The sequence below is a fragment of the Bidens hawaiensis genome, unplaced genomic scaffold (genome assembly GCF_021521415.1).
Source record: "Bidens hawaiensis isolate Kalapana, Puna unplaced genomic scaffold, B.hawaiensis_p1.1 tig00004618_1, whole genome shotgun sequence".
Classification (NCBI taxonomy): domain Eukaryota; kingdom Viridiplantae; phylum Streptophyta; class Magnoliopsida; order Asterales; family Asteraceae; genus Bidens; species Bidens hawaiensis.
This window is the reverse complement of record NW_027491282.1, coordinates 803,268-814,931: the sequence shown is the minus strand read 5'-3', so window position 1 is coordinate 814,931 and position 11,664 is coordinate 803,268. Positions and strand designations below refer to the sequence as shown.

The window sequence follows — 11,664 nt, the reverse complement described above, 5'->3', positions numbered from 1 at the left end:
ACCTTTTCCTTGCTAACTCGTTGCTAAATAACGAGAAATTGCCTTTGTTAAGGTGTCAACGAATCGAGTTTCGAGCTACTCAAGCTATTCAATTGACTTGATTGAATTTTGAAGTTTTGAGCCACCACCATTTGACGGAAAGAACAAGATATTGTAAAACGACATACATGGCAAATGCCCACCACCAAAACATTCAAAATATGAAAAGAAAAAATACCAACCAACCAAGTGACCAACACATCCCCACCCATACATAAGCAAATGCACAAAAATAAGTCTTAAAAGTGTTGTAAACATTTTTATTAATCTGATTAATTCAAACTTCAATATGATTAAAGTTAAGCATCACTCTCGCATACACTTTTTTTATATATATAAGAGATAATAATAGAAAGAAAGACTTAAAAAAAGTTAGGGTTAGGTATTGATGATGAACAGAAGGAACAGCTCTGGTGGAGGTCAAAGTTCTTTAGGGTACTTGTTTGGTTCTGATGAATTAGGCCAACAAAATGATCAATCTAAAGGCTCGTCACCGCCGGTTCTTACACCGCCATATGGCACCGACGACATGGAAATGAAGTCACCGGTAAAAGCCCCAACTCCTCCTCCTCCTACCAAGAAAGATGATGGCACCGGTACCTCCCCTAAGAAATATATCTATCATGGAGATGGTGATAAGTCTAAAGATTTTCTAGTGACAGTAAGTTTCTTTATATTAATTTATATCTTTTAAACATATTTTCTTACCCCTTTTTTGAAGTATTGATCGATCGAGCTTTGGCGATGATTATAGGGCCGGCCATCGACAAAGGTCAAATCAGTTCCTGGTGGAGATTCATCTCTTGGCTACTTGTTTGGAGATAAGTAATTAATCATGATTCTCTATAATTATGAACTTAGCTATTTGCATCTAAAAAATAAGTCAAGATAGAATTCGTAACTACGGATGGAGCTTGAAATTGAAACCCAATGGATATTGATATCAGTTCTGGCATGATGGGCCGGAATTGCCCAAAACATATAATTTCTTATGGTGATAGCTATAAAGATGTTTAGGGTTTTAAACGTGTGCTTCTTGTTTATTTATATTCAGTTTAACACAAATTATGTGATATATTTATGTTAGTATATTATTTGTAATAAATGTGTGTACTTTTATCAAATGTAATGCAATTACTTGGATTTTGGAATTGTTCTTCATTTGAAATTCTCAGAATAACTTGTTTCGTTTGATATGAATCTTTTTACATATGAGGGCCAAATTAAATACTATAAACTTATACATGGATCGAGAACTATATATATGTCATCTTTCCCAGATTATACTTTTAATGATTGAACAATGAGTGGGCTCTTAAATGTTTTGAGGTGCATCATTTGACAATCATGAGTTATTGTTCAGTACTAAGGATTCAATCATGAAATATTTATATATACGAGTTTAGATCGAGTCCAGGTTCTTTTGCTGCTATTTTGGCACAATCTGAAAGGATCCCGAATTACTGATTCCGGCCAGGACAAGAACCGTTTAGTAATTGCACGTCTTTGGAGATGCGAAATGAAACTTAAATATCAATATGATCATATACATGTTACACACTCATATGTGAAAAGTTTGCATCTTCTAATGATTACTTATGCGTATAGTGTCCTAAAACTGATACGATAAAATCGGGGCTTAATTATTGGTTAAGACATGTAGATGTAGTTCTGCATCTCACAACTTCCGTAGATCACTTAGCTAATTAGCCCAGGCCATTCTGCTTCTCTGATGACTAATATTCGATTAAAAGACTCACTACTTATATTTGTGAATGGCTAACTCTATACAAATCCAATTAAAGACTCATTTCTTATATTTGTGAATATGTGATAACAAGCTACAAAGATCTCAATTTATAATAACCTCCAATATTTACTACATAAGTAAACAAATTACCATGAGTCCATGAATACATTAATGTATAGATGGGCATCACTCTGTGGGTTTACTTACATCTGGATGTCGACGATCGCCTACTTTTAAATTCTGAGTTAAAATTTCATGCATGGCTCTATCTCTATATAGACTTTTCAGGTGAATTTACTAATGACCTTAGTAAATTTTAAAAACATTCATATATCACTTTACCTAAAATTGATTCATTCATAATATCATATAGCTAGTCAAACAAATTATAAAAGCACGGTACAACCTTGTACAAAAAAATTATACAATTATATATCCTTGAAACAACATCCGCCATTTTGGATCATTGTCTACCACCAGAACATTTAAACTAAAGAAACAAAAGCAGCCAACTAACAAATCCCCACCACCACCTAAGCAAACACAAAAATGGAATAAAAGAAAGTGTTGATAAATATGATAAACTTAAATTTAAAAATAATCAAAATAATTAAGAACATCAAATTGTAGAAGGTAGCTAGGTTTCCCTCTTATATATAGGTTATGAATTTATGATATATATCGATCTAGGTTGGTTCTGATATTTTAGGGGAACACGGCAAAATGATGAATTCAAAGCAGTAGTTCCTCTTGGCTACTTGTTTGGAGATAAGTGAGGATATCTTTATCATGAACCTTATTAACCAGACATATTCATGAAATAAAAGGTAGGGAATTTGTATCAATCAGAGCTAAAAGATATTGAATTCATGTTCCAACATAAGATGTTCTGTCAATAATCTTCGGCTGTCCCATGGCTTATGTTTTTTGGTTAACAGATAGATCGAAGTGACCGTTCAAAAATGTTAATTAGGGTTTATAAGAGTGTGCTTGCTTGACTGTATTTAAGTTTTTAAGTTAAATTAATATGCAAGTATTAAGAAAATGCATAGTTTGTAATGAATGTGTGTACGCACGTATTATTAGTATTATGAAAAAAGGGAGGGGGGGGGGGGGAATTCTCAAAATAGTCAATTTTGACCAACTTTTTCCAATTATAGCCGGAGACCAAAACAAATTCCCAAACTAGCCATATTTTCCGGTCGGATATGACCAAAGCACAAACTGATCCGACGGAATTTTTAACCAGTCACGACGCGCCATGTAGCCTCATGTTCGACGGATCCGACACTTTAACCTCCCGGCCAACCAATTAGCGTGAAGAACCGTCGGAGTAGAAGACAGTCGGCTCCGGCGGAAACAAACTCTGAACAATCGGATCCGACTATTTAATTTGTCCAATGAATCCTAGATTTTTCAATTCGGGGGTTTTGATTTAGTGTTCTAGAGTGAAATTGAACATTATGGTTGTGTTCTCCTCGAATAACTAAACAATTTACACTATTTATTTGCTTGATTTTGTGAAGAAATAAAAAATATGCAGACGAAGGTTTAGGGTTTGACTGTTTGAGAGGTAGAAGATGAAAAATTCGGTTGGAGCCACTAAAATTCAGTCGGATCCGACGAAATTTTAAGAAATTCGGTAAGATACATTAAAACTTTGACACGCGACGCGAATTTAAAGGTCCAAAAATTCATTCGGATCGGTTTGTGCTTTGATCTGCTGACAAATATGGCTAGTTTGAGAATTATTTTGGTCTCCAGCTATAACTGGAATAAGTTGGTTAAAATTGGTTATTTTGGGAATTTAAAAAAAACCGAACTTTGCTGTCATGACATGCATGCTTGCTTATTTATTTATTTAATTTTTGGTATTCTGTAAAATGATGTGAAAATAATTTCTTGAGAAAAATCACTAGATATTTCAAATTTAAAAAAATAATTTGTTCTTAATTTTAAACAGTTATTTTTTTTAAATTAATTTTGTCAATTATTTTGACCAAAACATATGTTTCTGGTGCAATTTTTTTTAGATTGTTGGATAATCATGTTTATAATACAGTATTTAAGGATTTAAAGTTACGAAGATAAATACGCAGTTTTAGAATCCCAGATGCTTTAATGCTTTTTTTTTCTTTGTTATTTTATTGTTATTTTGGATCACAATTTAAAAATAATAATGCAAAATTACAAGCAAAATCGTAACTTGAAGAACATTACAATAAGGGTGATACAGTTCATGATCTTGGCTGGTGGCTTGAGTTGGCTAGGGAGGTGCCGAGTTACTAGTTAGAGAATGGGCTCTCTCCAGGCCTAAGCGTAAATGACACTATCTTAGTTTAATTCTTCTGTTAGTGTCCTATATATGTAGGGTTTGGATCAGATACATATGAAATTAAAGTGCTAAACGTGATAATCAAGTAGGGTAATTATGTATACAAATAGAGTAATTATCACAGAGTAATTGATCATAGAGTAATTGCATAATTACTCTATGATAATTACTCTACTTGTATACATAATTACTCTAATTGATTCTCACGTTTAACACGTCAATTTCATTTGTGCGTTAACTTTCCTCTATATTTGTAACCTACTCGTGATACGTGTTAGTTTGTAATTGGTGCCAAGTCATTTTATTATTTGGAAAATGGTTAGGCAGAAATTTTGTCAATTTTTGAGAGATTGAATTTATTTGCCAATTATACATTATATGTGTGAATGTTTTATATATTGAAGTGCAACAAAGACTAATATTATTGCTACATGTTTTGTAGCTAACACCATAACGTATAAAGACACAAAGCCAACCAAGCAAAAAGGCCCACCTTTACAAAAATGGGACTCAAAAGAAGCATACCCTCTCAATGGAACCCCATTACATGTCTTCTTCATCAAGCTTTATCTATAATGTCCTCAAAACGTCCTCATTTTTTTCAAGATAGACAAGACATGCTCATGATCATAGAAACAAAATGTCAATTAATTAGTTCGATCGTTAACTCCAACGCTGTATAAGTGAAGTATAACATCCTAACTTAAGTAATGAGGATCTTTATAAACTCTAAAAGCAATAAGCTTGCATTGAAATATATATTATGGGAATCATCCGGTAATTAGATCCTTGATGTTACTCCTAAAAGCTTCTGACGGAAAACCATTACAGTGGAAACTAGTGATCATTTTTACCATCGCTAGATTTGTGTTATACTAGAGGTCTGAGGATTGTGACTGGAGGCATTTGCAATGGGAGAGCTTTAGGATGCATTCTTCAGCCTTCAATGGTCGTTTAAGTTTTCTCTTTTTTTTTTCTTTTCCAAACGGAGTCTGTAACTTTGTGACCAATGTCATTAAGCCGTAACTGATTAGCTATCGGACTTGTTTGTCATATACTCCGTCACAAGATTAGCTACGTCACATGACCATAGAATTAGCTAAAATTCTGCTCATATTATAATTCGGCCGAATGACCTTTTTTGTGATCAAAGCGCATATCATTTATAAAATGAATTAATTACTCGAATGCTCCACATGATTTGCACATATTGCACATTTGCTTCTCATGTTTCTAGAATTACAAGTTCGCTCTCCAACAATTTTTAAAACGTAACAAGGATGCGTCTTGAAGTGGGTAGACGTAAGTTTTTCTAGTTAAGTGCCTAAACACACACAAAAAAGGTCGTCATTCTAAAACAAATTTAAACAAATCAACCCATTTTTCTCTGTTTTGTTGCATTTCCTTCCCCAACCAGTGCGTAGATCCCAGCGACTATCACACACCCAAACATTCCCTCATTCGATATTCCAGTTGTCTTTGATAAAGCAAATTACGTTGATTCCTATTTTACCCTTAATGTATTTAATGAATTGGTTAGTTAATAGCTGTTAAGTTTCAATTCGTTTATTCATTTGTTTATGACGTTTATGGGTATGTTTGGTAGGGAGCTTTTAGAAGTTTGTATTTCATTTTGGGCATTCAATAAAATCATTCATTCATTTCCGAAACCACATGGCATCAGAATAAACTTCGTTCTTCTTATTTGTATATTACCCTCAATGAAAGCAAATTACGTTGATTCCTATTTTACCCTCAATGGTGCTCGATTCATCCAATCCTTTGGTATTTGTATCCATATGCCCATCCTCGCATGGTACAGTTGGAGGTTATGGTTAATCTTCGTTTAAAACCGGGGGGGGGGGGGGGGTTGACAGGGCGCCACATCAATAGATGAGCTATTTTTATTTAGTGGTGTTCAAGCCAAAAATCACCCCCATTGAATAAAATAATATTTTTTAAACCCAACCGTCGAGAAATCTATAACACCACCCCCCCCCCCCAACACCCACACACTTATCGCTCGAATATCGCCCGGGGGGGGGGGGGGTTGTAGCCCCTTATCGCCCAAAAAACCTCCAACTTGTCGCCCACTACACATACTCTAACCTAATGAAGCGTATGCACGCATTATTCATGATGAAAAACAAAGAGAAATTCATGTTGTTTCTATGTTTTTTGGAAACTAGATCTATGAATGCTTATTCTCAAGTTCAAAGTCAATCTTGTAGATATGAGAATAAGAAGTACACCAAAATAAACCGATCCGGTCTATCCTAATCTGAATCACTTATTAGAATATTCGGATCGGATTCGGATATGAACATTTTGAAAGTTCGAGTTATTCGAATATCCTTTAACCGAGATAAGCATATAACATGTTTAAATAGAGATATGGCCCAACCCAACCCATTATATACTCAAGATTATTGATCAGCCCATTCACATCACCATAAGGCAATATAAAATATTGGAGCACATGCTTACTGTTCTAATTTTTAGGAATTCTGATTAATTTATTTGGACTAATTTTTGTAGGCTGAAATCTGAATTTGTATTATAGACTAATTTGTATTTCCAGCTTTTTATGTTTAATGTGATTCTAAACTAATAAAATGTTAGGAACCAAAAATTAGGAACAAATAAACAGGAACCAATGATTAGGAAAAAATGTTATTTGGTTTAATTCAGAGTATTTGTATTCATCCAAATTGAATCTAACTAAGTTAAGATCGGATTTCAGATATGGTTCTAAAGATTTCAAATCCGAAACATCCGAACTGAATAAACAAATACTCTATTATCCAATCCAATGAACACCCCTAATAAGAAGGTTGTTATTTGTTCACATTGTAAAAGAAATGGTCATCATGCAAGTAAATGTTATAGGCTATTGTAGGTCATATGGACAGATCAAACAACACAACAACTAGTCTACTTGGATCAATCTCAACACTATCTAGCAGGAATCACTAGTAAGGAACCGAGATCTCGGATCTTGTTTGGTTTGTTATTACCGTGAGGGAGAGAGTTTGGTAGATTAGGATAAGGTTATGTTATTTGTCAAAAGTTGTGTTTGCATGAGAACACACACTAGAGACACACACTATTAATTATAGCGTGCGTTCTCATGCACCATTCTTGTATTATTACGGCCCAATGGGCTTCAAGTTACATGGCCTCGGGCCCAAACATACAAGAAAGACAATCTGACTAGCTAAATTATATAATCGTTAAAGTACAAATAAATACAAAAGACTAATAACAAAATGGGCCTAACAGCTATTGGCTTTCCTAAAGACTTTAAGTTCACAAAGTCTAGACATGGTGCTGCTAATATGGCGGGGGTGAAGGCGAAATGAATGAACGAAACCACACATCTTTTTTACTTCTATTTGTAAGAAGTCAACAGGTACGTGATGTTTAGATGTCAATAACCGGTCTTAGATTTGTAAACGTTGCGTCGTTTAGTGGTACCTGTTCTAGGGTTATAAGAACTCACCAAATTCGAGTCAGAAAACACAATTCACAAGTGTATGCATGAGCAATTTATCATCAGGCAAGTTATTGATTCAATTTTATGTTTCTTCATTTGATTTTTTGTCTGATTTACCAACAATTTTATAAGTTTATTGATATGGTTTTCTTTTTTGTTACAAAATAAATGTAGGATGTTTCAATTTGTTTACATTTACAATTCTGTTATTCATATGTTTTCAGTTTTCTTGTATGGCCTATTTCAACTTTGAAAGAAGGATAGAAGATGAATAATGCAAGTAATTTTGAGTCTATCTCTTGGCATCAATAACCAACAGGTACTACAATATAAAACATCATATAGTTACAACCTTACTCACCATATTTGCTTACTTTTATAAATGCTCAAACAATCGACACTATAAGAAGCAAAAAAAAGCTTAACGTGGCTTGTTTTCTTCAAAATGCATGTATATACTGCTTGAGTGAGATTCCCCAGTACCGTACGAAACTAATGGGACCTCATAAAGATCTGATTGCTCAACTTCTAGGACCAAGCTTCTAGCCTCTTCAAATGTTTGTTCTATCCAAGGATGGGTTGTGAATTTCCTCAAGTTGTCTAGTTCCACCACTATCTCTTTCATTGTAGGTCTATGCCGACCTTGTGGATGAAGACATCATTTTACCAAATCACCTACAGCTTGTATTTGCTCAAGAGTTCCTTCACGTAATATTCGAGGTTCAACAATTCCATATAAACGGTTTTCTGTAACTGAATTGACAAAATATGGTGCTAAATTCTTTTCAACATTGGACCTATCAACACCGATTGGTTTTTTTCCCAGTTATGAGCTCTGCGAGAACCACTCCAAAGCTATATACATCACTTTTGTCAGTTAGTTGGCTTGTGTTAAAATATTCAGGATCCAAGTACCCTAATGTGCCTTGAATAAGAGTAGTTACCTGTTCGTGATCTAATGGGACTAACCTTGATGCACCAAAATCTGAAATTTTTGCAGTGTAGTTATCATCCAGTAGTATGTTGGTAGACTTAACATCTCTATGTATGATTGGCATGATAGTTTCTGAATGAAGATATGCAAGTGCACCAGCAGCTTCAGCAGCTACTCGCAATCGATTTTCCCATGATAACCAATTCATGCCACCCACTCTAGAATGAATGTGATGGAAAAGAGTGTTGTTAGAGACGAATTCATAAACTAGAACAGGGACTTCCTCTTCCAAGCAACACCCCAAAAGATTTACAATGTTTCGATGGATGACTTGTGTAAGGATCAAGACTTCATTTATAAACTGCTCTGCTTGGTTCCCATCCACTATTTTAGACTTCTTTATTGCAACCACACGTTTATCAGACAACACTCCCTTGTACACTACGCCATAACCACCTCGACCAATAATGTTCTCTTGAGTATAATTATCAGTGGCTTTCCGAAGTTGTGAAACGCTAAACAAAGTCATTGCCTCATGAGAACCTTGTGAATGAATCTTTTGTTTCAGCAATACACCACCATTTTGCTCAAAGAACTTTTCTCGAACTTTCATTAGCTTCTTCCTCCTTATACCATACAAAATCCCCAGTACACTAGCTAGTATTGCTAATAGGCCAAACACCATTGCTACATGTGAATTGAAAAGGAAAAAAAGTTCAATTAGTGATCGTTAAACTTGGTTTCAGTGAACAGAACTAATATCTTGAAAAGATTATTTTTGAAGTTATAATAATTGTCATACACACATTATACTTTCATGAATTATTTTTTTTTATTTTTTTACCTATAATGAATAAGGTTGAAGAAAATTTTGAACGGATGGTGTGTTGACATCCATTTGCTATTGTTGCATCACCAGAAGATCCTAATGGACAAGTACAATTATGACTTCCTGGGGTATTTGAGCTTTCACCATAGCAAGAGTTGGCTTGAGGATCGTCGCACTCGTTGATGTCTATAAAAATAGGAAACTGTAACAACATTGTTAAAGAAAGCATAAAACTACATAATTTATAGTTATCTATACTATATTATAATAATACCTTTGAGAAAGACATGATAAAATTTATTGAATAGAAGAGTTTTACAAGTTTTATTCTATAATACAACACAGATACATATTATAAATATTTCAAAGGGTAAAATTGTCTCTTGCAAATACTAGTGATTATTAATTAGTAAACATTATTTAAAAATGCATATTCAATTTTAGGGGCGTTCAAGGTCCGGTTTTAACGGTTTTTGAGTCAAACCGTAACCAAACCGTTGTCTTAACGGTTTTTGATTATCGAAAACCAAAACCAAACCGTTAAAATTTAAAACCGAACCAAACCAAACCGTTATAAATTCGGTTTGGTTCCGGTTTAGTTTCGTGGTTTGAAACCGAACCGTGAACACCCCTATTCAATTCACTATATTACTTAATGCAACCACCAACAATTATTAGTATTTAAATAATAATAATACCCAAATATAATCAATGTATAATGCAAGTTGGGTTAGACGTCGAATTAGATTGAACCCGTCATGAAACGGGCCACCCAGTAGTTTGACTTAAAAGAAATGAGCAATATTATATAATAGTAACCAAGTTTAAAAAAAAAACCCAAAAGTTACAGCTACATACTGAGATCCAAACAATACATGGTCACATTTAAATAATGCGAGAACGTATATATAGGTATTTACGCTGTATAGTAAACTAAAAATCGTTCAATTTTGTTTCAAGAACACACTAGATTCTTTTGGTGTCATGCTTGCTACTGACTCTTTTCTTGTTAAACTCTCAAAAAAAACAAGTGGCGAAGTTTGGACGACTACGCAAGGGGGGAGAGAAGTTGCTACCGACTCTTTTCTTGTTAAACTCTCAAAAAAACAAGTGGCGAAGTTTGAACGACAACGCAAGAGGAGAGAAGGGAGACTCAATATGTATAAAAAAAGTTCATAAACGGAGGGTGGGGCCAGCTTAAAAGGACATGGAGTATAAGGTTTCTCATCATTATCCTAGAGGTTGATGGTTTAAAACACAAATCCCACAAGGTGCAGCATAGGTGATTTACAGGTTAGTTTCCATTAAAAAATAATTAACTTCATAATCAATGAAGTAGCCTATTAGCCCATTATTTATGGTAAGCAAGTCATAACACATGCTATAAGTGTTGTGATAGCCGTTAAAAATTATTTGATATATTTCAAAGAAACTAACCTTGGCAGCCTGGATCAAGATAGGGGTTACCATGGTAACCAGTGTTGCATTTACAACGATAGCCGCCACCGTTTATATCATAGCAAGAACTGTTTTCTTTGCATGCATTTGAACTAGAGCAATCCCCTTCAAGCGCGATTTCCCAATCTATCACTACAGGAACAGTTGAGTGTACCCTATACCATGTATCATTCGCATTTAATAGATCAGCGGCGCCCCCAAACTCAAAACTGCCTTCCTCACCGAGAAACGCTAAGCCACAGTAGTTGAAGGACCAAACATCTGTGTGGTTTCGAAAGCTGTTGAGTGTAACATTATAGTAGTCTAGGCCCCTTGGTATAGATGTCTGACAACAGCCTGATCCTGAGCATTGTCCATCATTAGGAACATCATCTGCTTTGCCACATACTCCCAAACAACCACTAGACTATGAACTTGTTCCTTTGGGAGAAAGTGAATCTACTTAAGCTATTAAGCATTTCGAATTCTTTGTATAAAGCTCCATTCTGGCCGTAGCACCTATAAGAAGGCCAAGCATAAACCCGGAGCTCTGTATCTGAAATGTTGTATATTTCTATGTTGCTTGAACGGAGGAACAACTTTGGACTTCCGGAAGACGTGTCACAAGTCGAAAGAGTTGTCAAGGGCACAACCCGTGTCATTACCAATACCAAAAGGGTATGGAACGATCACGTTCCCGCAACGGGATGGACAGTTTGGCTTTGATATATTGTTAACGGTGGAACCTTGAAGAGTTCCCAAGGCCATTATTAAAGGAAATGTAAAAAAAGAGAGGATCATAATTATATGAAGAAGCATGTTACTTTCTCCTTAATCAATTTGT

The 11,664-nt window shown here is 34.8% G+C and overlaps 1 protein-coding gene and 1 pseudogene across 1 annotated transcript; one reads left to right on the top strand and one right to left on the bottom strand.

The window, feature by feature from the left end:
* Positions 1–409: 409 nt before the first annotated feature.
* LOC143627306 (protein SPIRAL1-like 5) lies at positions 410–954 on the top strand. Its single transcript, XM_077097156.1, has 2 exons — positions 410–700; positions 794–954. The coding sequence occupies exons 1-2, from the start codon at positions 428–430 to the stop codon at positions 866–868; spliced, it is 348 nt and encodes a 115-aa protein (XP_076953271.1). The 5' UTR covers positions 410–427; the 3' UTR covers positions 869–954.
* A 6,904-nt stretch (positions 955–7,858) lies between these two features.
* On the bottom strand, positions 7,859–11,639 carry LOC143627292 (wall-associated receptor kinase 2-like; annotated as a pseudogene).
* Positions 11,640–11,664: the final 25 nt, after the last annotated feature.